Source organism: Aptenodytes patagonicus, chromosome W (assembly GCF_965638725.1).
Source record: "Aptenodytes patagonicus chromosome W, bAptPat1.pri.cur, whole genome shotgun sequence".
Taxonomy (NCBI): Eukaryota; Metazoa; Chordata; class Aves; order Sphenisciformes; family Spheniscidae; genus Aptenodytes; species Aptenodytes patagonicus.
The window spans coordinates 38,690,551-38,717,332 of NC_134981.1; the positions used below are offsets into that span (position 1 = coordinate 38,690,551).

At 42.4% G+C, this 26,782-nt stretch overlaps 1 protein-coding gene across 3 annotated transcripts in view; it reads left to right on the forward strand.

Moving 5' to 3' along the window:
- The window catches only part of LOC143172055 (interleukin-6 receptor subunit beta-like), an 80,741-nt gene that overhangs the window by 11,703 nt on the left and 42,256 nt on the right, over positions 1–26,782 (forward strand). For all 3 annotated transcript variants that reach the window (XM_076361285.1, XM_076361287.1, XM_076361286.1), the window contains exons 2-8: positions 10,184–10,264; positions 11,396–11,707; positions 13,278–13,410; positions 14,561–14,721; positions 15,062–15,213; positions 16,790–16,949; positions 26,142–26,224. In XM_076361285.1, the coding sequence (XP_076217400.1) occupies positions 10,198–10,264; positions 11,396–11,707; positions 13,278–13,410; positions 14,561–14,721; positions 15,062–15,213; positions 16,790–16,949; positions 26,142–26,224 (1,068 nt within the window). In that variant the 5' untranslated portion in view covers positions 10,184–10,197. The remainder of the gene's footprint in view (positions 1–10,183; positions 10,265–11,395; positions 11,708–13,277; positions 13,411–14,560; positions 14,722–15,061; positions 15,214–16,789; positions 16,950–26,141; positions 26,225–26,782) is intronic.

Consider the following 26,782-nt stretch of genomic DNA (forward strand, 5'->3'; position numbering starts at 1 on the left):
CGTCCTGTTTGTGGATTTTCCCCCTCAAAAGCAAACAACTTTCGGCTTTCCTTCTCCAGAGGTATACAAAAGAAAGCATCCTTTAAATCAAGCACTGTAAACCACTGATAAACCTCTCAATGCTGTTTAAAAAAAAAAAATATATGGATTTACAAGTGCAGGATTTAACTATTTGATTTATAGTCCTTAAATCCTGAACTAATCTATATTCACCTGAAGGTTTTGTTGTTTTTTTTATTGGTAAAATTGGGATATTATATTCCAACTCACATTCTGCAAAAATTCCAAACTTTAAAAATTTATCAATCAATTTCTTGTTTCCTTGTCTAACCTCTAGCTTAATTGGATATTGCTTGATTCTCACTGGTTTTACCTGTTCTTTTAATTCTATTTTTACAGGTTGTGCTGTTTTTGAGTTACCATCAATATTTCCCCTGTCTTTGATTCTGGTATTTTTAAACGAGTTTCTCCTTCTTCGAACACTATTTGCACATTTAATTTGGACAATATTTCCAAATTTCAAATCTAGGGGTTGAAGGAATGGCCTGTTTTCCTGCTTCCCAGTCGCTCCAATTATATTAGCCATTTTATTTCCCAATTTCCCTTTGCAAGTGTTCAAAACAGAATATGTTGCACCCGTATCTACTAAAAATTCAACTTTATAATCTCTCAGCTTAATTATAACCATTATAACTTTCCATGCTACTTCGAGCATTTTATTTAAATTTCTGGAATCCTCTCCCTCCAGCTTTTGGAGTTTCCTTTTTTATATCGGGTGCTGATTGTCCCATAAAAAAAAAATCAAAGCCAGTTGTTGTTGTTCTGCCTCTGTTTCCAATTTTAAATCAGTATATTTTCTAGCAGTCTCCTTTAATTTCTCTAGGAACACAGATTTATTTTTGTCTTGTTTTACTTCATATAATTTAGACCAATTCAGAGCTCTTGGCATTGCATGCTTTATTCCATACAGTAAAACCAGTACTTCTTCGATCTCCTTCCCCATTCCACTACTATCCCATTCTGTTTCAACACTTCTTTCACTTATACGTGAGGGAGGGAAATTCCGTCCCTCCTGCGGGGGTGCTACTTCTAGTTCTAACTCCATTTCATCCTCTTTTGGTACTGTACACCTAATGCACCTCTTTCCAATATCACAAGCCATATCACAAGCCGAACAACAACTCTTTTGTTTTCTTATTCTCCGAAGTTAACGCCATTACCAAAGTATCTCGACTAATTAACTTACATTCATTCTGCCAGTCCACTCGCTGCCTCAAATAAAAGCATTCCATTTGCCTTCTCTTCTACGGAACAACATTAACTGCAAGATAGTATTATAACTCAAAGTTCCGTTCTTTGGCCATTTTTCCTGATCCTCCAAAACATACAAAGGCCACCAATGGTTACAATACTCAATCATCTGGCTCTTGCGCAAATCATCATGTAAAGCACTGCAATGCGCTAACAAACATCCCAACGGTGAGGTTTTTGGTATCTTTTCATCTGTTGCTAAATTCCCAGCACTCTTAAACAGTTTTACAAATCCTGATGCCATCCCAACAAAATATTCAAAGGTAACAGGTAGAGTTTCCAAACGGGGATTCCAACCCCTCCAAATTCCAAATGGGGATTCCAACCCCTCCAAATGTCCAACCCAGCAATAGCTTTCGCTTATGATTTACGGGCAGACGCCTAGGCTTCCGACTGCCAAACGGGTACCCTCTTAGCCCCAACCATGTGTAGCTTTCGCTGCGCCTTACAGGCAGGCTTACGGGGTCTCCAACCCCACCAAATGGGGACTATAACCCCCTTCCCAAACGGGGGACTCCACCCCCCTTTCCGGGTTCCAACTTAAAGTTTCCAAAAGAATGCCTTAATACTCACAAACAATGTCCTTCGCTCAGGGGCTCTTCGGTCCGGGGATCGGAAAATCCTCTCCGAGAATCCCTCGGTGCCGGCTGAGGTTTCGCGATCCCAGGATCCGTCGAGGCTCAAGAGCAGGGTCCCATCTGGGTCACCAAAAACTGTTACCGTAAATCGGCAGATGATGAACTCTCTAAGACTCAATTTGGAGTTTTAGAAAGCAGGCATTCTTTATTGCGGCGCCGGGTGCAAGGTGGAATTTCCACAAATCAAGCACACCTATGGCTAGATCACCGTTACATTTATACACAAGAATTACAAGGTAGTACACTCCCAGTTACAATGATTGGTTAGTGATTTACATATAATTATAATATCGGTTATGTCATTCTCTTCTGTTACTACGTTTCTTAACTAGTAAGATGGGAGTATTGTACTCTGATTGGCACTCCCGCAACAGTCCATACTGCATAAAAGTATTAATCAACGGTTCTAGGCCCGCTCTAACCTCTAATTTCATAGGGTATTGTCTTTTTCTTACTGGTTGAGCTCCCGATTTTAATTCGACCTTTACCGGAACAGTGTTCTTGGCTGGTCCAGGTTTCTTGGAAGCCCATACCAGGGGTATTAGCGCATTCAAAATTTCCTCTGAGATTCTGGTCCCTTCTTGTTTCTTTTCAGTCAGTAGACACAGTTGAGCTCTCCACGCTGTCTCCTCAGGCACATGTAACTGAATGGACTTATCAGAGAATGTTAATTGCGCTTTCAACTTACACAATAGATCTTGTCCCAGCAATGGGAGGGGGCATTCTGGCATATATAGAAATTTGTGAGTCAATGTAGTGTTTCCAATTGTGCATTCCATAGGTTTTAAAAATGGCCTAAGAGCTCGCTTTCCCGTGACCCCAACAATTGGCATATACATTTTACTTAAAGGCCTTAAAGTTACTTAAATATACTTTAAGTATATTTAGTAATATTAATAATATATTATTATATATTATTATTATATAAAATAAAAATATTAATTATATTTAAGTAACTTAAGTTACTTAAAATAACTTTACAACTAGTTACTACTGAATGGGTTGCCCCGCTATCTACTAAGAAATCTATAATCTCATTCCCCAGCTTTATGGGAACCAGGGAATGGGCTGGGGAAACCTTGATATTCTCCCCTGGTCCCTTCATTCAGTATCAGATGTCCCTAACATGATCAGATTAGCATCCGATTCTTGCCCCCTTCTCCTGAGGATTCAGCAAATGATTTTCTTCTCTGTGGGCATTCAGATTTCCAGCGTCCTTCCTTTCTACAATAAGCACACTGATTAGGCCCCAAAGGAGTACGGTTCGAGGAATTAACTCCCCACTCCACTCCACTCTGCATTTTCCCCTATCTCTATTACTATAAAACTTGCATGCTATTTCTATCAACTGTGATACAGACATTCCTCCAGCTCCATCTACCCGTTGCAGTTTCTTTCTAATGTCAGGGGCTGATTGTCTGCACATCCTCAGCCTCCCCACTGTCCTCAATGCATTTCTTTTCACCTTCTTTGCAACAACCCTTTTTCTTTCCTTTCCCATTAACAATTTTCTGCTAATACATACATCTCATCAGCATCTTCCATCAACAATCTACATTTTTTTCTATTCTTTCATGATCAGGCTCAAAACAAAAAGCAAATTGACATACGCAACCTCATCCCGTTTATCCATCCTTCTATAAAACAGCATTAACTGCAAAATAGTGTTATAATTCAATGATCCATTCTCTGGCCATTTTTTCTCCATCATCCAGTTCATACATCGGTCATCATTGGGCACAATAAGCTCTTAATTTATCTTTCTTTAGGGGATCCCCTCCAAACCTTCTCCAATTTTTCAGGATGCATCCTAAGGGAGTACACAGGGGTACTTCGGTAGAAGCAGCCGCACCCGTATTACCAGATTCTGACCCCCTGTCGGAATAGGATTCCTCTGAGCTCTCACTGCGGGCCTTGCTTGACATGTCTTATGTAGAGCAAATTTAAGCCACTCGGCTTACCAGATTCTGACCCCCTTTCGAAATAGGAATCCTTTTTAAGCTCCTGCTGCGGGCCTCTCTTGGCACATCTTATGCAGAGCAATTCCACAAAAGTGGCGACTTACCTCTGTAGTCCCTTGCCTCCTTTTAAATATCTCGTATTGGCGTTGCACCGTTGAGTTGCCTGTTGTCCATCCGCAGAGAGGAACTGGTGGATTCCCCGATCAAAAAGGTCGGTGCGCACTGGAGTCCTTCCCGGTCCCGTCTCTTGTCCGGAGCAGCAGGACAATCCGGGCAAGGCTTAAAATAGCGGTCCCATCTGGGTCGCCAGAAACTGTTGTCCCACAAGTGGGGTCCAGTACCTGGTGTGCTATAAGCCAATCTTACACACAGAGCCGAGATATTTATTTAGCTCATATTTGTGCAAAGATGGATGCTAGGTGGCAATTCCACAAAGCTAGCACACCACACAAAAGAACTACAGCGTATTTATATTGTTACATGATTAGCAAAAGCCTGCCTAAGTTCATGCTCATTGGTTAGTTATGTTCAAATTAGCCTCGCTTGCCATGTAAATTAGCATGCATGCTCCTTGCAGATGTGGGGGGGCAAGTCTTTCCAGTCTTGAATTGAGTTGGTGGTCGTGATCTCTCCCTGCCGCCTTTACCTTTCTCCTAGTTACCGCAGTTTTTTGCTGACTTCTTGTTTCTTTGGCAATCATCTAGCCTCCGATGCCTTCTAGGGCAGGATGTTCCCCTTCTGTCAGTCTTCTAGTTCTTCTTCAAGGGCATAGTTGTTGTAAGGCATGCATTGTTTTATACAAGGTAATCAGGCTAGTACAATGAAGACTACAGTCTAGGTTAGGTATTAACCCAAGCACATGGCTACACTACCTGGCTTGTTATGAAACCTTAAGCTGTAGCTGCTATGTGCAGTATCACTCTTAGTACTGTTTCCTTGTTCTATCTGCCTGCGCTATGTGGATTCTTGATGAGAGATTACCACTTGAAGCTGTAAGCTTAGCTCTTAATTTTTTTGAGGAGTTTCTGGACATCTATTCACCAAAAACCTTTGGGCTTTTGTGATTGATGTGATGAGCCTTAATAGACCTAACACCTTCCTGTGGTGGTTGTGGTGTGATCTGTACTTCCTGACTTACAAGCTGGCTTTGCTGGAAAGAAAATGTCATTTTGGCTACAGTCTCTTAAACTGAAATTGTCATTTGTAGTACCTTCCTGAAATAGGGAGGTAATAACTCATATGACACATACCTGTATTCATTTGAGTTGTTTTCATGATTTATGAAATAAGATTAAAATAATTTGTAAGAGATCTCTCTGCTCAGAATAAGTAATGATTTCCATTTTTCATGAATGCCTGATGTTTCTCAAAAACTGTTACTCATAGGTTAGTCATAAAACACAATGCTGTTGCTACTTCTTGTAGGTGTTCAGCTGTTGTGGTTTAACCTCAGTCAGCAACATGAGCACCACACAGCTGCTTGCTCACTCCCCCCCCACCCCAGGTGGGATGGGGGAGAGAATTGGAAGAGTAGAAGTGAGGAAAAACTTGTGGGTTGAGATAAAAACAGTTTAATAATTGAAATAAAATGATGATGATAATAATAATGTAATAATGATGATAATATACAGAGCAAATGATGCACAATGCAATTGCTCACCACCTGCTGACCGATGCCCAGCCAGTCCCCGAGCAGCGGTCCCCCCCAGCCAGCTTTCCCCAGTTTATGTACTGAGCATGACATCACATGGTATGGAATGTCCCTTTGGCCAGTTTGGCTGTGCCCCCTCCCAGCTTCTTGTGCACCTCCAGCCTTCTCAGTCAGTAGAGCATGGGAAGCTGAAAAGTCCTTGACTAGCATAAGCACTACTTAGCAACAACTGAAACATTGGTGTGTTATCAACATTGTTCTCACCCTAAATCCAAATCACAGCACTGTACCAGCTACTAGGAAGGAAATTAACTCTATCCCAGCCAAAACCAGGACAGCTGCATTTACTGTTATCAGAGGGAAAAGAAACTGCAGTTGATGACAGTAAATAGTCCTTTGTTTTGATTGCATGTAGTTGTGCTGGTTGTGGCTGGGATAGAGTTAATTTTCTTCATAGTAGCTAGTATGGGGCTATGTTTTGGATTTGTGCTGGAAACAGTGCTGATAACACAGGGATGTTTTCATTACTGCTGAGCAGTGCTTACACAGTTGAGGCCTTTCTGCTTCTCACCCCACCCCACCAGGGAGTAGGCTAGGGGTGCACAAGAAGTTGGGAGGGGACACAGCTGGGACAGCTGACCCCAACTGACCAAAGGGATATTCCATACCATGTGAGGTCATGCTCAGCATATAAAGCTGGGGGAAGAAGAAGGAAGGGGGGGGGATGTTCAGAGTGATGGCATTTTGTCTTCCCGAGTAACTGTTACATGTGATGGAGCCCTGCTTTCCTGGAGATAGCCGATGTCCTGGTTTTGGCTGGGATAGAGTTAATTTTCTTCCTAGTAGCTGGTACAGTGCTGTGTTTTGGATTTGGGATGAGAACAATGTTGATAACACACTGATGTTTCAGTTGTTGCTAAGTAGTGCTTACACTAGTCAAGGACTTTTCAGCTTCTCATGCCCTGCCAGCAAGAAGCTGGGAGGGGGCACAGCCGGGACAGCTGACCCCAACTGACCAAAGGGATATATTGCGTACCATATGACATTATGCTCAGTATATAAGCTGGGGGGAGTTAGCTGGTGGGTGGGTGTGACCACTGCTCGGGGACTGGCTGGGCATCGGTCAGTAGGTTGTGAGTAACTGCATTGTGCATCACTTGTTTTGTATATTCTTTTATCATTATTATTTTCCCTTCCTCTTCTGTCCTATTAAACTGTCTTTATCTCAACCCACCAATTCTACTTATTTTCCCCCCAATTCTGTCCCCCATCCCACTCGCTGGGGAGAGGTGAGCAAACGGCTGTGTGGTGTTTAGCTGCCTGCTGGGTTAAACCACAACAGCAGCTTTTAAACTTTCCTTTCTAAGGAATAATGTGGAATTCCTTTAAATTTATTAGTGAGTTGCTTTTTATAGAGGTAAATTTCAGAATACCAGTTTCCAAAGAAGCTTTGTCAGATCAGTGAAAATAAAATTTAAGCAGGGATGCTACAGGAAATCTCAGATCTTGGTAAACCTAAAAATTATGTTTAGTCTCTAGCTATAAGAACAAGATGAAGTCTGCTTGTAGAAATAAGTTTGTGGACTATGTGTCCTATTTGACTAAGCCAATCTACCTATTCCTTTCAACATGCATAAATGTAGCTAAACATAGAATCATTAAGGTTGGAAGAGACCTCTAAGATCATCGAGTCCAACCGTTGACCCAACACCACTGTGCCCACTAAACCATGTCCCTAAGCGCCTCATCTACACGTCTTTTAAATACTTCCAGGGATGGTGACTCAACCACTTCCCTGGGCAGTCTGTTCCAATGTTTAACCACTCTTTCCGTAAAGAAATTTTTCCTTACATCCAATCTAAACCTCCCCTGCTGCAACTTGAGGCCATTTCCTCTCGTCCTATCACTAGTTACTTGGGAGAAGAGACCAACACCCACCTCACTACAACCTCCTTTCAGGTAGTTGCAGAGAGCAATGAGGTCTCCCCTCAGCCTCCTTTTCTCCAGGCTAAACAATCCCAGTTCCCTCAGCCGCTCCTCATAAGACTTGTTCTCCAGACCCCTGACCAGCCTCGTTGCCCTTCTCTGGACATGCCCCAGCACCTCAATGTCCTTCTTGTAGTGAGGGGCCCAAAACTGAACACAGTATTCGAGGTGCGGCCTCACCAGTACCGAGTAGAGGGGCACGATCACTTCCCTACTCCTGCTGGCCACACTATTTCTGATACAGGCCAGGATGCCATTGGCCTTCTTGGCCGCCTGGGCACACTGCCGGCTCATGTTCAGCCGGCTGTCAACCAGCACCCCCAGGTCCTTTTCCGACAGGCAGCTTTCCAGCCACTCTTCCCCAAGCCTGTAGCACTGCATGGGGTTGTTGTGGCCGAAGTGCAGGACCCGGCACTTGTCCTTGTTGAACCTCATACAATTGGCCTCGGCCCATCGATCCAGCCTGACCAGGTCCCTCTGCAGAGCCTTCCTACCCTCGAGCAGATCAACACTCCCGCCCAACTTGGTGTCGTCTGCAAACTTCCTGAGGGTGCACTCCATCCCCTCATCCAGATCACTGATAAAGATATTGAACAAGACCGGCCCTAAAACTGAGCCCTGGGGAACACTGCTCGTGACCAGCCGCCAACTGGATGTAACTCCATTCACCACAACTCTCTGGGCCTGGCCGTCCAGCCAGTTTTTGACCCAGCGCAGAGTACACCTGTCTAAGCTGTGAGCCGCCAGCTTCTCTAGGAGAATGCTGTGGGAGACGGTGTCAAAGGCCTTGCTGAAGTCCAGGTAGACCACATCCACAGCCTTTCCCTCATCCACTAGGTGGGTCACCTGGTCAGAGAAGGAGATCAGGTTGGTCAAGCAGGACCTGCCTCTCATGAACCCGTGCTGGCTGGGCCTGATCCCCTGGTTGTCCCGCTCATGCCTTGTGAGTGCCCTCAAGATGAACTGCTCCATAATCTTCCCCGGCACCGAGGTCAGGCTGACAGGCCTGTAGTTCCCCGGATCCTCCTTCCGGCCCTTCTTGTAGATGGGCGTCACATTGGCAAGCCTCCAGTCGTCCGGGACCTCCCCCGTTAACCAGGACTGCTGATAAATGATGGAGAGTGGCTTGGCGAGCTCCTCCACCAGCTCCCTCAGCACTCTCGGGTGGATCCCATCCAGCCCCATAGACTTGTGAGCATCCAGGTGGCGTAGCAGGTCATTGACTGCTTCCTCTTGGATTATGGGGGGTTCATCCTGCTTGCCGTCCCTGTCTTCCAGCTCGGGGGGCCAAGTACCCTGAGGATAACTGGTCTGCCTGTTAAAGACTGAGGCAAAGAAGGCATTGAGTACCTCAGCCTTTTCCTCATCCTTGGTGACAATGTTCCCCCCTGCATCCAATAAAGGATGGAGATTTTCCTTGGCTCTCTTCTTGTCATTAATATATTTGTAAAAACTTTTTTTGTTGTCTCTAACGACAGCAGCCAGATTGCGTTCTAGCTGGGCTTTTGCCTTTCTCATTTCCTCTCTGCAGGACCTAACGAGATCCCTGTACTCTTCTTGAGTCGCCTGCCCCTTCTTCCACAAGCGGTAAACTCTCCTTTTTTTCCTGAGTCCCAGCAAGAGCTCCCCGTTCAGCCAGGCTGGTCGTCTTCCCCGCCTGTTCTTCTTACGGCGTACAGGGACAGCCTGCTCCTGCGCCTTTAAGACTTCCTTCTTGAAGAACATCCAGCCTTCCTGGACCCCTTTGCCCTTCAGGACTGTCTTCCTATATATAGGAAGCTCATATGCCTAGTATCTGGGGAATGGTCACTTGCTTTTAGTAGTTTGGGGCTGCATAATAACTGCAAGTTGAGAAATCCAGATGAGACTTTGTGGCTTCAAAACAACTGAAGTGGAAGCTGCCTCCTGAATGCTTCAGTTTCTCTAAACTGTTTTGTAGAGTTGTCAAAAGGGAAAAATAAGTGAGATCTGCTGTAATACAGAAATAAAGAACATAAGATGTTAAAAAAACTTTCTAACTTTTGAGGAATTACAAACTCCCTTTTAAGGTTTTTGAAGAATTAGGTAATGCTTTTTCTGTAGTAGTCAACAGTTCTTGATAGGGAAGTGTTGTGCTTTGTAATTCTTAAATGTACTTTAAGTCACTCTAGTGAATGAGACAGTTGGTTTTGTGGAGAGTTGTTCTGAACCTTGTGTAAGGTGTTTATATCAGTGCCTTTGAAAGCTAGGTAAGTATGGTAACCATAATCAAATTCATAGGGTTCTACTTTAAAACCTGAGCCACGGTGTTATACGCTCTATTCTAACTGATAACCTCCCACAGAAGTACCAGTGAAGTTTGTTTTCATATATGATAGGAAAACCTTAAGCTGATGCATTTCTTAAATTTGTAACTAAAGAGACTTTAAACTATATCAGTTGTCTTAAATAGACATTAGATTTTGTTATAGTAGTGAGTAAAATGGAAAGAATATGCCCCATTCTTTCTCTAGAGTGGGAAGATACTAACTCTTTCAGGAAAGTAAATGTGCGTACCTGAGAAATTGTTATAGATCAAATATAGATCTGAATTTGACAGTGATCTAAAGTGAAGAGTAATAGCTTAAATGGAAAAAAAAAATTTTTCTCTGTTATAGGAATTCTGTGCAGCATGTTTTCTGGGTGGAACTGGGTGGCCTATGGCTTATATCTCTTCTTGAATATTTGTTCTCTTGAAGGTAAGACTTCTGTCTTTCAAATATAAGAGATTTGTAGAACTTCTTTAATTGGATGCTTGAAGCACGTATTTGCTTTTTGTCTAGATACTTGTGGGGTGGGGGCAGAAAGCGAGATGTATTAGGATAGAGACCCCTAAGCTGTGCTCTTAATCTTATGGTAAAATAATGCAATGTTTAAACCAATACTAACTTCTGCTTCCATTCATTACTGGTCTGTGTACAGAGATAGTGAAGTGACTTTAGTCAGTGGAAGATTGCTTTGGTTCCACTGACATTGCTGGAGTTGGTAACTGTAGCAGACTGAAGTTTAATTTCGCGTATGCCAAATGGTGTCTAAATGAAAGCATGTATTAGTTAGGCTAAACAGCTGTTAAAGTAATAAGCTACCAGTGAACTAGTGTTGTAGGCTCTGTGATCAGGTTAGAGCCATAGGCCACTTCTATTGTATAGCAAATGATCATCCTGATGATGTTTAGTATGGCTGTTGATTCAAGGCAGTATTTCAGCTGACCTTTCATCTTTAAAATTTGATGCTTTTCTATTTATGTGCCTGTGTAGCAATAGTCACAATTTTATTGTGTTGAAGTTCCTTTGTAAGAAGAAACTATCAAATGTGCAGAGTTCACTATAATTTGCAGATACTCTTATAGTATATATTGAAGCTTTTGAAATAGACAACTCAGTTATTTAACTGTTTGCATGTAACTCTTCTAAAACTAGTCCATCACAACAAAGGTGCACACATCCCATTTTTTTCTTAACTTTCTCAACAGAAAAATACCTTTTTAACTGCAAAAGTAACCTCAAGTATATTACACTCCTCCTTCAAAACATACTAAACATTCAATCCTTGACTCTCTTCTCTCTCTAAAGGCCCTTGTTTATTAATAGAGCTTTTCTTGCTTGGTAAAATGTTTTTGCAAAGCCTAGGGAACACTACACTGGTTTTGCCCCTTAAATCTGTGCTTGGTGGTCCACTAATGCATTTCAGTTTTATAACTGTCAAGTAACTAAGTAATTTCCTGCTTAGACACATGTTGTAATATTTTTAACGTTACAGTAGTGTTGTATCAGCAATATTGATTATGGAATACTCTGTAGTTTTTTTTTAATTGATGCCATTCTTTTTAGTTTCAGGTGGACTTGTACAGTCATGTGGTCATATCATCCCAGAGTCTCCTGTATTGGCCCTTGGTTCCAATTTCACAGCGTTATGCGTTTTGAATGAGAGCTGTCTTGACTTTGGCAATATATATGCTAATCAAATTATATGGAAAATTAAAAATAGAGTGGTACCTAAAGAACAATATCATGAAATAAACAGAACAGTTTCCAGTGTCACATTTAATGATACTTCTTCACTAGCTACTCCTCTGACCTGCAACATTTTAGCAGATGGACAGATTGAGCAGAACATTTATGGAATTACAGTTACATTAGGCTGTAAGTACTGTTTTTCTTGCCTTTCATTCTGGTCTTAAGAAAATTGCTTCTGAGAAACGGGGAAGAGAATGCAAACAATGAGAAGTGTGCACGCGACACTTATTTCCATTTCCTCAGCTCCTGGATAACTGTATAAAACCACTATCAAATCATATGCCATCAAAGCTGGTAAATATGCACAGAATAAAGTTTTCTAAAAAATAAACTACTCTGGAGTATTTCATAAACAGAAAAACGTTGAAGCAGGAAGATTTAATTTTCAGAAAGATGTGAATTTAATTTGTTTCCTAGGATCTATTTCAGTTAACTTTTCCGTACTTCTTACTGCTGTTTCAGTGTTCAAGGAAATACAATAAGGTCGTATGTCCTACTTAATGTTTTTTTCATTAATGGACTGAGAAATATTTAGTCCATCTGTACCACTAAATCAAACCTGAACTGCCTTAAGGATGGAACGTACTATTTGGATTACTCTACCCTTATACATAAGAAAATACTTTTAACTAATTATAAACTTTACTTGTTTAAGCACAATAGCACTTGCATAGTTCTGAGCAAGTGCTCTTTGAGACAAGACTGAGGTCCTCAGAAAGTAATACAAATAACTTCATATACTACTGCTTAATTAGTTGGTGGACAGTTTATAAAATGATGGATAAGTGTTTGTGTCCTTAATTCCTGAGTATGAATGGCTGATGAATTATGTTGCTTCCTAGTGTTGTCAAAAGGTATTGCAGTTGTTGCATGGTCTGTATACAAAAGGCTTGATATGCATTTGTATTTAAAGCTACTGCGTCTTCATTCTGTCAATTAAAGAAAAATTCTGTAAACAATGAGAACAACAGGTTTGAGAATACAGCTATTCGGGAACAAAACTATAAGTATGTTCATAAGGTAGTTTTGTTTAAAATAGCATTTTCTGCTTGAAAAGAAATAAAATTCAAGTACATTATACTCTTGTAAATAGTGATATTCTAAAAGCTAGAAACAAACTCAATGTTATCTTTGTATACTATGATTTGAATTTAAGAAGCAAAAAAAAAAAATTCAGCTGCTCTCTGAAAAAGTTTGTTATACACTATTGAAGTGCATTAATGAAGATCCTTTTATCTTTCTTGTAGGTGTCTGCAACTAAAGCATCCCTCTTCTTTAGCTGGGGGGGATAAACCTATCATACAGTTGCCTTAGAGCTCAGGTTATTGGTAAAGCCAGTATATGCCAATGCAGCTGTACTGCTTGCTAGCATTTTTTTTCCTGTGTGAATTAAAATGGATTTCGATGAGAGATAGTTGATATCTTTTTCTGCCTCAATGAGAAATCTTCTATGTGGTTTCTTACTGTGTCAGGTGCTTGTTCCTTATACAGCCTACTGTTTCTCAGAGCAGCTGTTTAAACTTCTTGACTTCCATTGCTGGATGGTCTCCAGCACTTTTACCCCCTTGTTTAGAAATTTGTATGACTATAAATACTTCTGATGTTTACTGAAATTGCTCTAATGGGACACTTAGCATGATTCTTACTGGATTGAAATGTGTATATAGATTAATTATTGCTAACTTTTTCTGTACAGTGCCCCCAGAGAAGCCCAGGAATGTAAGTTGCATTGTGCATCAGGTGTCAAAACTCACATATCCTATGACTTGTACCTGGAACCCTGGAAGGCGTATGTTCCTGGACACTCATTTTAGGTTGAAATACAAGTGGTAAGTAGCTCTCTAGAATATCTAAATACTTTTGAAGAATGTTTGTAGACTAAACAAAACTTCCTTGAAATTCCTTGATACTTCGGATGAATTCTTAACTTAAATCCAGTTTTGTGAAGCATTGTCGTCTATTTTTTGGGGGAAGGGAAGAGTTAAAGTAGTTCACATTTAAAGTAACTTAAGTCAGACTTTAAACTTTGTTGCATTTGTTTTGGAGTAACAGCTATGTCCTATTTTCCCATTCTTCAAATGTGATTAGTGTGGCTTGAGTACAGTATGCATAATCATTAGGTGGCTGGACCCAAATTATGTATTTTATGTTTCTTCTGTGGTGACTATCACATTCTAAATAAGTAAAGAAACCAACATATAGTGACTGGATTTTGTAGAGGTGTTGTCACTCAGAATGGTTTGTCCATGATTAATCGTAACATGAAAGCTTCAGCAAAAGTCTTTATCCTATAAAAGTAAATTGACTTAATTATTTTTCAAACTCTTCAAACGGTCTCTTGTAGTTTAAAATGCAGTGGACAGAATTGCTGCTCCTCTCTGGAAAAAGAAATGGCTGCCTGCAGCTTTCAGTCTCCCCTGTTCCTCTGAAGTGTTTTGGTAATGAGTGTAGTAGAAAGTATGAATAATACTATGCAAATCTCCTGATGCCCCTAGAACTGTCTCTGCTGTTAGTGCAGCAGAAGATGGTGAACAAAAATAATGATGTGTAGTAGCTGTAACACTGTACTCTTGAAGGGTATGTAGGTAAAATGACTACCTCTTTTAATGCATGAGTATGCTTATAGTTACTAGCCATATTGCTTATGATTAAATGTAACAATTCTTGATCTTTATTTTTTTAAGCTAAGTGGGGGTTTTATGACTTTATAATTACAATACTTTGGGTTATACTTTTGAAGGTATATGACTTTAAGTCGAGATTTGATTCTAGTTTCTATTGTAATGCAACCTCGTATTTGTGGCTGAACAAGCCATTCTAATCTCTTCACCTTTTCCTGTCCCCCCTGCTTACAAAGATAAGGGCAGAGGGAGAAACATATGAGCTATAAACTGATTGATCACTCTGATCTACTTAAAAAGATTCTCTAAAGGAAACCAAACTTAATGCTTTCTACCTTGTTTTTCCTTTTTTATTTAGGCCACGAGATAACTTTCCTGACTGCGTACCAAAAGATGTAAATAATTCTTGTACCATTACTGATGTTCAGTTCTTTGTTAACCTGGAAGTCTGGGTAGAAGCAGCAAATGCTCTCGGGAAGGCTGAATCTGATCCTCTTGTTTTTGATCCCATTGAGATTGGTAACTATATGCCTCTTAAGCTTTAGTAGTACATACAACTGCAGCTTCTGTGCATACTGCTGAATTGGCATATTAATGTTTCTTCAGTATAAAAATTAACACTGCCAAAATATTGTTGACTAGAACTTGAACTGTGCTGGACAAAGGTAGGGAAGGTGAGAGATTTGATCACCATTCAGATAGCAAGTTCTTAAGTAATCTGCTTTAGAAACTGGTGTGAAGTAGCAGCTATTTGGGCTTGTGAGAGGTCTTAATGGTAGTGTTACAGCATAGTGTACCAACTGCTAGAGGCATGATAAAATAATACAGCTGTAGAGTTGACTAACTTCTTCTCTTCTAGTTAAACCTCTGTCTCCACACAACTTATCAGTCAACTCAGGAATATTGCCTACTGTTCTGAAGCTTTCCTGGGAGAACCGGATTTCAGCAGCTGTGATGAAACTGAAATTCAATATTCGCTATAGGATCATTGGTGAAACAAATTGGATGAAGGTAAAGTAGTAACGTCCCTTGTCACTCTTCTGCTGTAACCCAGCCATTTGTCAAACTGCAGCAGAAGTTCCCTTACTGCTGCAGTTCAGAGTGTTCACTTTATTATCCTTAGCACTTATGTGGCCTCCCAAGGTAGTTTATCTGGCCTCATGAAGGCTGTGAGCTAGGGTTTTTGGCAATCTAGAGTACAGTGACCTTGTCTTTTCTTTGTGGACTTCTCTGCTCTCCTCCCCTTCACGTTGCAGTATGTTTATTTTGAATTTTCATTCTGTACGTGCAATATCTAGAACATTAATGAACTTCGGTCTTCCCATAGAATCATAGAATAGTTTGGGTTGGAAGGGACCTCTAAAGGTTATCTAGTCCAACCCCCCTGCCGTGGGCAGGGACATCTTCAACTAGATCAGGTTGCTCAGAGCCCTGTCCAACCTGACCTTGAATGTTTCCAGGGATGGGGCATCCACCACCTCTCTGGGCAACCTGTTCCAGTGTCTCACCACCTTCAGCGTAAAAAATTTCTTCCTTGTGTCTAGTCTAAATCTACCCCCCTTTAGTTTAAAGCCATTCCCCCTTGTCCTGTCGCAACAGGCCCTGCTAAAAAGTCTGCCGCCATCTTTTTTATAAGCCCCCTTTAAGTACTGATAGGCTGCAATAAGGTCTCCCTGAAGCCCTCTCTTCTCTAGGCTGAACAACCCTAACTCTCTCAGCCTTTCTTCATAGGAGCATTCATCAATACTTTGACAATTCTTTGCACTCATAATTAACCTCTTGAATGTTCTGTATGTGTGTTTTAATCTGTAGTCATTCCTATTGCAGGGTTGCTCACTATTTAAAAAACCAAACACCTTAATTGCAAGTGGAATAACATGTGATGGAGTCAGTATGTGTACATATATCAATTATCTACATAACATATCTGTTTCTGTACATATGCAGTAAGAATATTTTCTGGCATTCAGTGGCTAGTCTATGAAAAAGGAAAGAGCTTATGGAAATAAACTCATTATTAGCAAAATTCTAAACTATAAAGTGAAGGTGTGAGACTTTGGAAATTGTTTTAAAGTCAGTTAAGAAACACTGTTCTGTGTCACTGGAAGAAATGATCCTGAGTTCTCTAGCTTTATAGGAGGCTTCTAGCACAGGTATTTTGTAATGAATAATCAGATACCTAGCAAAGCTCTGAAACATGAGGCAGGGTACTACAGATCAATAAGTAGAGGAACTATATGGGAAGGAAGAAACTTTGTATGACTTATGTTTAGGAGAGGTAGACATAAACTGATTAAAAAAGGAAACGGAATGTGAGGGATTGTCTTGAGATAGCTGCTTACGTATTCTAGTGTATGTATTGTGTTACACCTGGTAAATACACACACTATGACTGATTCCTTACCAAACAGTGGTTGAGAATTGAAGCTTTTGAAAATAGAGGGGAGAAACAGTGTTGTATTGGGCGTGTAATACAGGGTTTAAACTGTTTGCGGTGGGGAGCCCTCTTGAATGGGAGCTGTAGTAGCACAGAACTTAGCTTTACACTTTTTGATCAGTGCCTCTAAAATCTTCCTTCCATTTACAGGTTCCTCCTGAAGATACAGCTTCACCAAGAACTTCATTCAGTGTTCAAGGGCTCAGACCCTACACAGAGTATGTCTTTTCAATTCGTTGCATGAAGGAAGATGGAGTGGGCTACTGGAGTGACTGGAGTGAAGAGAAAACTGGGGTCACCACTGAAGATAGTAAGTAATATATGAAAGTAGGTCACTGACTTTCAAAATGTGAGTGCTCAGCAGTTTGGCAATAGCCAACTGAAATTGTGTATCCTCACTCGAGCTATTTGATTATACATGCAACAAGGCTCTCCTGAGTTACTTCCAATACTGACTGACTTGACTCATGCCTTCCAAGGAGCATGAGAATAGCTTCCCATAAAGTTAAATTGGCCAGAGGTGCTCCCTGAAAATAGCTAAAACAGGAGGTAGGGAAGAAAAGCTTTCTTCACAGAAAGTCATATTCTCAAAGTCTTTAGGGGAGATGTAGGCTTTATGTTTGTACCTCCTTTCAAGGGCTTGTTTTCTTCTAAATTTATCCTCTGTAACAGAAGCTATTCTGCCTCTCAGAAAGGCAGTCTGTCTACCAAAAACTTAGTTTAACAACTTGGGGGTTTAGGAGGCCATTAGAAAGTTGAACAGGTGAAAGGTGAACAGGCATCAATAATATGAAATAGAAGATTCTAGTCGTATAAGGTATGTAGACTTCACAAACTTGGTAAAGCAATGATAGGAAATAATATGTATATGGGAAGTGTAACCTCTTGTTCACCAAAGCATTTAAGTTAAACACTCTGGCTTACAGGTTTTCCCAAGTCATTCTGCATATACGACACTTCCTTGCTTGTCACAGTGTCACTTACAGCTGCCTTCTGCACTGTCTTGTACTCACTTGTTTACAATATTCTACCCACAGTAATTGGATTCTTGATGGTCATCACTGATATGGTCATCACTGATGCGGGAGGTATAAGAGAGAGAATGCCATGTATAAACTGCTGACTTTAAGCAAGATTGAATCTGTGTGGAAAATGTTTTTACTTTGGCTATATTCAGTCACAAAAATCACTGTTTCATTACAATTTCCCTTCTTGATGATACAATCATTGGGATTGTCATCTTGTAGATCTGGACTCTATGGTATCCTGTCCCTTTGCAGTAAGGGTGAACACTGAATTGCTGCTATTATGATTTAATGAGGAAAACTTTTTACCAGCAGCAGCTCTTCGGGGGCAGTGTTTGGATCATGTTTAGTCTTGCACAAAAGGACTTTTTTGCAAGCAGGATATATACAACTTCAAAGTATAAACCAATTCTTAAGGTACACTAAAGATAGCTAGGACTTAGCAAACCACTAGGTTAAGCTTTAAGTTCACAGCCCTGGAAGAAAACTGCTGAAGAGCCTCAGTCAAGTGTCAGCCTTCACTGCTTTGTGGAACAAATCCTCAGCATTGTGAAGCTGCCGCCTTGCACCAAATCTGTTCACACTACAACCAGCTCATCAACTTGGCTGACCTTTCAACTCCTTGTGACACTCCACATTGTTTCCATTGAACTGTATGTTCTGCAGGTGCGCTGTTTCATCCTGGACTCATTCATATTCCTTCAGGGACAATGGCACTGAGGCTGTTATTGCACTTAATGTCTTCTGCTAAGATCTGTATGACTGCATTCAACAGCATGTTTAACTTCATTGGTTGCTTCCTGCTGCTCATGAACACATGCTTTGCTTGGAATGTACTGTGGCATTACTGCGAAGCCACCGAGGCGAAGGGCTCCGGAGCAGAGGATTGCGCCGGGGGACCCTTCCTGAAGCGGCAAAACCCGCGAAAAGCAAAAGCAAAAGCGCAGGGAGTGAGAGGGTGCCCCAGCCCCCCCATTCCCCGAGCCGGAGGAGGGAGTTCCTGACGAGCGGCAGCTCTGACTCAGCGTGGGCGGGGACAAGAGGGGCGGCGGCCAAACCCCCTCACTTACAAGAGCAGCCCCCAGGGAGCGCAAGCGACCCGGAGCGTGGCGAACAGGGCGGGCAAACAGGATGTGGCTCGTCAGAAGGGCATGGCGCGGCAGTTCACGAGGGAGGGCATGCAGGGAAGGCGAGCGGGCAAGGCGCAGCCCCCCTCCTGGCTCTAGAGGCCAACTCAATTGATAATCATCGGCTTCTGAGAAGAGGACCAGCTATGGTTGCCACTCGGCCGAAAGCCGTCGCCAGAAGGAATATGGCGACCCAGACGGAGCTCACACGCAAGCATACAGCTGTCCAGGTCTCTGGCTGCAGGGAGTGCCTGAGCCTGTCAGCTGTACCGGAGGGCAGCAGAGACACCACCTGTGTGCGGTGTGACCAGGTGGATGATCTGCTCGGCCTAGTGGCAGAGCTGAAGGAGGAAGTGGAAAGGTTAAGGAGTATCCGGGAGTGTGAGAGGGAGATAGATTGGTGGAGCCGCACCCTACCATCCCTGAGGCAAAGGCAGCAGATGGAGGCTCCACAAGAAGCAGAGGATCCCCTGCCTTCTTGCCACCAGGTAGAAAGAGGGGACCTAAGTGACGGGGGGGAATGGAAACAGGTCCCTGCTCGGGGTGCCAGGCGAACCCCCGCCCGGCCTCCCTCACCTTCCCGGTTGCCTTTACACAACAGATATGGGGCCCTGGAACTTGAGGGCCAGGCAAACGAGGATGTAGACAAAGGTCCATCCAGGGGGTCGCCTAGGGTGAGGCAGTCAGCCCCACGCATTATGACTGCTGCTGCTAAGAGTTGACGGTTGGACTCGATGATCTTAGAGGTCTTCTCCAACCTCAGTGATTCTATGATTCTATGATTAAAGTAACTGTCAACTCTGTGTTATGAATTTAATATACTTTATAGCTCATGGAAGTCATTACAGTATCTCCCACTAGTGAGGCTCTCCTGCAAGTTTGTCTTTACAGAGACTGATGCTTCTGCCACTGAGTTGTGCCAAAACAGTAGTTGAATATGTTTAGCATTTTCTGTTACTGATTTTTTTTTTTGGCTGTTTTGTTTTGCAGCTTTTCATGACTTAGTAATTGTTGCAGCAACTGTGAACTCATACAAAGTAAAGTTGCACGACTACTGAGCAGTAATTATTGCAACACTGACATTAAAATCGCACCCATGCATTTGATACAGTATGAAAACTCCTATTCTCAAATAGTGGATTTCTTATACTTTCCATTGACAGGAACAAAACTACATGCAGTATGTATACAAACACAACCTACACCTATGCATTTGGCCCTTTAATTAGACAAACTGGGTTTTTAACAAGTCACATACTGCAGTATGCTCATCCATAGGACCCAAACCATGACCTCCAAATAAAAGCACCATGCTTTGATGTATAACTTACCTTTCTGTGGTCTGTTTTCCTTTTGTCATTCATCCGAGTAGTCCACTTAAACTGAACTAGAACTAATTTAAGATCTTTAATAGGTGCCTTGAGAGGTGCTAACTGGTATCTTCCTGAAACTGAACCTCTACTGGTGTCAGATTTCCCTGTATTAGTGTCTTGCTTCTTGCTAAAGGTAAAATGAACTCATTTTAGTGTGCAGTAAGCTGTCGGGGAATACCTGTACCATTAGCTGTGATACGCTGCAAATATAAATACAGTCTGTTTTCTGCTGGTAGAACAGCGTTTTAACAAATTGTTGTAGCTACACTTCCTATTAACAATAGTCACTGTTTTTCTGCATTGCTTGCTAATAAGTTAGCATTTTTTTGCTATTGTAGCAATAAAATGACAGTAAAATAATTTCCTGTTCTGAGTTTGCTTACAGACAACTTCAGAGGTGTGGCCACCTCTTACAAATGCCTAGATACACTTGCAAAGTTATAGGCAAGTGGGATAATTTAAGCTGGAAAGGACCTCAGGAGGTCTCTAGTTCCCTGATCCTTTTTCTACCAAGCGTTGGGCTCAGACAGGGACTTCAGGTTGCAATATTGGCAAAACCTGTACCAAAATTTTCTTCTGTTTTTTACTGTACAGTTGCCTATCGCAAAGATTAAATGAAACAAGCAGACACTGGACACTTAAGTTACTTATACCATTGTTATTGCACTCATAATCAAATTACAAAACTGACTTTTGGATGCTGTGCTTTGTCTAAGACTATATTAGATCTATATCCCAGAAGATTCCACACCTACTTGCTTTCTCCATTCAAAAGATTTGGTGTTTGCCTCAATAGCAAGCTATCGAGGTAGAGGTGTATTTACCACTACTATATTCAGGAAGGTATACTTCTATATTTCCATATGGTTTTATCCAAGTGTTATGTATATGTACTTCACTATCAAGTGAAGTTTCAACGGAATTAGAATCACAGAATCATAGAATCATTGAGGTTGGAAAAGACCTCTAAGATCATCAAGTCCAACCGTCGACCCAACACCACCACCCACTAAACCACGTCCCTAAGTGCCTCATCTACTCGTCTTTTAAATACCTCCAGGGATGGGGACTCCACCACTTCCCTGGGCAGCCTGTTCCAATGTTTAACCACTCTTTCAGTAAGGAAATTTTTCCTCATGTCCAATCTAAACCTCCCCTGGCGCCACTTGAGGCCATTTCCTCTCGTCCTATCGCTAGTTACTTGGGAGAAGAGACCGACACCCACCTCGCTACAACCTCCTTTCAGGTAGTTGTAGGGAGCGATGAGGTCTCCCCTCAGCCTCCTCTTCTCCAGGCTAAACAACCCCAGTTCCCTCAGCCGCTCCTCATAAGACTTGTTCTCCAGACCCTTCACCAGCCTCGTTGCCCTTCTCTGGACATGCTCCAGCACCTCGACGTCCTTCTTGTAGTGAGGGGCCCAAAACTGAACACAGTAGTCGAGGTGCGGCCTCACCAGTGCCGAGTACAGGGGCACGATCACTTCCCTACTCCTGCTGGCCACACTATTTCTGATACAGGCCAGGATGCCATTGGCCTTCTTGGCCGCCTGGGCACACTGCCGGCTTATATTCAGCCAGCTGTTGACCGACACCCCCAGGTCCTTTTCTGCCGGGCAGCTTTCCAGCCACTCTTCCCCAAGCCTGTAGCGTTGCATGGGGTTGTTGTGGCCGAAGTGCAGGACCCGGCACTTGGCCTTGTTGAATCTCATACAATTGGCCTCGGCCCATCGATCCAGCCTGTCCAGGTCCCTCTGCAGAGCCTTCCTACCCTCGAGCAGATCAACGCTCCCGCCCAACTTGGTGTCGTCTGCAAACTTCCTGAGGGTGCACTCCATCCCCTCATCCAGATCATTGATAAAGATATTGAACAAGACCGGCCCCAAAACTGAGCCCTGGGGAACACCGCTCGTGACCGGCCGCCAACTGGATGTAACTCCATTCACCACAACTCTCTGGGCCCGGCCGTCCAGCTGGTTTTTGACCCAGTGAAGAGTACACCTGTCTAAGCCGTGAGCCGCCAGCTTCTCGAGGAGAATGCTGTGGGAGACAGTGTCAAAGGCCTTACTGAAGTCCAGGTAGACCACATCCACAGCCTTTCCCTCATCCACTAGGCGGGTCACCTGGTCAGAGAAGGAGATCAGGTTGGTCAAGCAGGACCAATGAACCCGTGCTGGCTAGGCCTGATCCCCTGGTTGTCCCGCTCATGCCTTGTGAGCGCCCTCAAGATGAACCGCTCCATAATCTTCCCCGGCACCGAGGTCAGGCTGACAGGCCTGTAGTTCCCCGGATCCTCCTTCCTGCCCTTCTTGTAGATGGGCGTCACATTGGCAAGCCTCCAGTCGTCCGGGACCTCCCCCGTTAACCAGGACTGCTGATAAATGATGGAGAGCGGCTTGGCGAGCACCTCCGCCAGCTCCCTCAGCACTCTCGGGTGGATCCCATCTGGCCCCATAGACTTGTGAGCGTCCAGGTGGCGTAGCAGGTTGTTGACTGCTTCCTCTTGGATTATGGGGGGTTCATCCTGCTCGCCGTCCCTGTCTTCCAGCTCGGGGGGCCGAGTACCCTGAGGATAACTGGTCTGCCTGTTAAAGACTGAGGCAAAGAAGGCATTAAGTACCTCAGCCTTTTCCTCATCCTCGGTGACAATGTTCCCCCCCGCATCCAATAAGGGATGGAGATTCTCCTTAGCTCTCTTCTTGTCATTAATATATTTGTAAAAACATTTTTTGTTGTCTCTAACGACAGCAGCCAGATTGTGTTCTAGCTGGGCTTTTACCTTTCTCATTTCCTCTCTGCAGGACCTAACGAGATCCCTGTACTCTTCTTGAGTCGCCTGCCCCTTCTTCCACAAGCGGTAAACTCTCCTTTTTTTCCTGAGTCCCAGCAAGAGCTCCCCGTTCAGCCAGGCTGGTCGTCTTCCCTGCCCGTTCTTCTTACGGCGTATGGGGACAGCCTGCTCCTGCGCCTTTAAGACTTCCTTCTTGAAGAAGGTCCAGCCTTCCTGGACCCCTTTGCCCTTCAGGACTGTCTCCCAAGGGACTCTCTCAACCAGCGTCCTGAACAGGCCAAAGTCCGCCCTCCGGAAGTCCATGGTTGCGGTTTTGCTGCCCCCCCTCCTTACTTCACCAAGAATCAAGAATTCTATCATTTCATGGTCGCTAAGCCCAAGATGGCCTCCGACCACCACATCTCCCACCAGTCCTTCTCTGTTTGTAAACAGCAGGTCGAGCGAGGCACCTCCCCTGGTAGGCTCACTTACCAGCTGTGTCAGGAAGTTGTCTTCCACACACTCCAGGAACCTCCTAGACTGTTTCCTCTCTGCCGTGTTGGATTTCCAGCAGACGTCCGGGAAGTTGAAGTCCCCCACGAGAACAAGGGCTAGCGATTGAGAGACTTCTGCCAGCCGCTTGTAGAACGCTTCATCTGCCCCTTCATCCTGGTTGGGTGGTCTATAACAGACTCCCAGCGGGATATCTGCCTCGTTGGCCTTCCCCCTCATCCTTACCCATAAACACTCAACCGTATCATCATCACAATCGTTGAGCTCTAGACAATCGAAACGCTCCCTAACATACAGGGCCACCCCACCGCCTCTCCTTCCTCGCCTGTCCCTTCTGAAGAGTCTAATTCTTAAATGCAAAGGCACGAATGTACAATCATGATGCTGAACAGTAATGCAAGCATTCTGGCAATGTTTAAATCTTTTGTCACTTGTTTCCTGATAAGGATTAGGTAGTAAAACATCTACTTTGTACCTCTAAATAATGACTGTAGCTTGAGGGTCTTTATATATAGCAGAGCAGGCTTGCTGCATAGCTGTGTATATCACAATAATATACATTGTGATTTCTGGGGATTGTAAAATTAGTAAGTCATCCTTAAAGGGATTTGATTTTTAAAAAGTTTCTATGGTTTCCTCCTAAATCAGTAGCAGCAGCATTGGAAATCACTTGCTGACTTCTGACTTTAAAGAGAATTAAATGATATTGGGAATTTATGCCTTGTTTTTCCAGTGAAGAGTGAAACTACTTTAGCTTGGTCCCGTTTCCATTTCATTTCTACTTTGATGGACTGCAAGATTGACTTTGTTTCTGGTCTATACTGATCCTACCCAATATGGAGCCAACAAATGGACCTTCTGGTTGTATACTTGATACCCATTAGGGAACCTATTCTTCCCTCAGACTACTACAAATACTTTGTGATATCTGTTTAGCTTCTAAGTCAGCCTGATTGTGTTTTTGTGGTTGCTTTTTTGTGGTTGTTTTTTTTTGTTTGTTTTAATGTGCTTTAGCCTTTCCTGCTTGCACTCTTCCTGGTCTCCTTTCTGTAATATCCTGTCTGTTCCTTAGTGCCTTCCAAGGCATCATCTTATAGACTTAAACAGTCTATATAGTTCAGCATTTCAGTGCATCTATTTCCTAAACAGAGTTAAACCAATACAGGTTTCATTGTCAAAACACCTCTTTGTGCTTGGAGCTTAACTGCACTGGTTAAGAAATCCTTCCTTATTTATCTTAATTGAGTTACCAGTAATGAGTTTTGATTGAATTTACATGTTATCCCATTTATATTGGATAAATAAGAAAAAGACTGTAGTATATACCCTACTTGTTTCAACAAAATGGAATTTGTGTATAAAATGGCATCGTTTCAGCTCTACTCAAAATTTATTTTCTTTGGGGGGAGGTATTGTAAAAATATTCTTTCAATATTCTAATCACTTCTTTTCAACTCCTAATGACAGTATGGGTTTTCTTGTTTGTTTTTTGTTTTTTTGTTTTGTTTTCCTGTGGTTACTATCTCAACCTGAACAATGAGGATTTCAGGACTACCTGCTCATTAGACTGCATTGCTGTTCTGCTGTGGTGACTGGCTCTGCAAAAATACTGCTATTAGTAATTAAGTGTCTATGTCTTATTTTAGCCTTAGAACAAAGGTGTTATGGTAGGAAATGAACGTGAGACAGCTCATGTTGCATTCATGATCCTATATTAGGCAAGATGTACAATTGCTTCTGTTTCATGTGAATCAAAGTGGTGTACTCCAGTGAGATTGTTAAGAAAGAGCTCCCTTTGTCTCTATTCCCAGTTCTCCTTTCCTCCTGATGTAAAGCATAAAAGACAAGATGCACCCTCTAGACTTGATACTGCTTTTTGGAGGTAAAACAGCCAACAACTCGTAATGATTAATATTAAAAATGCAATAAAAGAACTCCTAGAGAAAATAGTCTAGCAAGATTATAAATGTAAATGCATTTTAAGATAATCTTTCTTTCGATTACGGCTAAGGCCCTCGCAAAGGATTGGCCACTCTTTTGCTTTATGCACTGTAATAGATTGATTCATTCTACTTTGAAATGAAACTTGTAGTGGAAATACCGCTTGAATTTTTTACAGTACTGACATCAGAAAGTATTGTAGCATTGTACAAAAGTACTGTAGTTCTGTTACGCTTTTTAGAATAAAGGATATAGGAAGCTTGGGGAATTCTGACAGGAGAAGCCTGTCTCCTCGTTAACTTTTCTGCACTTTCCTTTTTTAGATGACTTGATATTGAGGGACGGGAAGAGTGTTGTAGCTACAGGCCATAGCAAGGTTTTCAGTATACAGAAGTACAGGGCTGTGTCTCTGGACATACGCTGCCCAGTGTAGGTTTGGTTGTGCCTCACTCAGCACTGTCATGTTCAGCCCATTATCACAGATGCTCAGCATGGTGACACTCAGTTATTTTGATATTGTGCACTTAGAGCAGAACTGGTGTTTTGCTCATCCCTTTGGGAAACCTTTCTATGGAGGTGTTCCACTTAATGTACCAAGCATTATTTCCTTCCGAGGAACTAAGGAAACTTTTTTGTATATGCTTTAAAAAAAAAAAAAAAAAAAAAAAAAAAGGCAAGCAGCTAATGATAGTCAATGATGAATTCAGACAGATTAAAGAAAAATATTTGTACTCTTAAGCATTGTCTCTTTCATCAGAACCATCTAAAGGACCACCCATATGGAGGATCATTGATGCATCTCGCTCGCCAGCTTCCTGGACTGTGCATCTAATGTGGAAGGTAAAGCAACATGATAAACTGCAAAAATTGAGCATTCTTTTAAAAACATGAGTTTTTAAGTGACAAAACTTACCTCAACAAACTTGAGTAGATAGCTGGGATAGTACAGGTTTTACTGATACAAGGAGTGACTTTAATTTTTCATAACTAATTATTATAATAAGAATACTAAAAGTACAGATGTAAAGGCCATCAGTTAACTGAGACACGTCTGTGATCCAGAGTACACAAAATCCACTTTCAGATTCCTGACCTGCTATCCTTAAGCAGTCTGTGGAATTGGAAACTTTTACTTGAACAAAGTAAACATTCACGTTATGCCTTCTGCTGTATCCTAAAACTTTTGTAACACTGACTGGATAGGGATACTCCAGCTGCAAAATCCATTAAGCCTAGAGACATTCCAGAGGCCAAACTTATTAAATACAGCACTGTGTGTTTGCATGCAGTAGGTTGCTGTGTCTAGTTGGCTGATTAGTCCAAAGCTGAGAAAGTGAATGCAATTATGATCAGTCCACATCTCCTGCTTTCTTCTGGTCTGTGAACTTTGTGTCACAT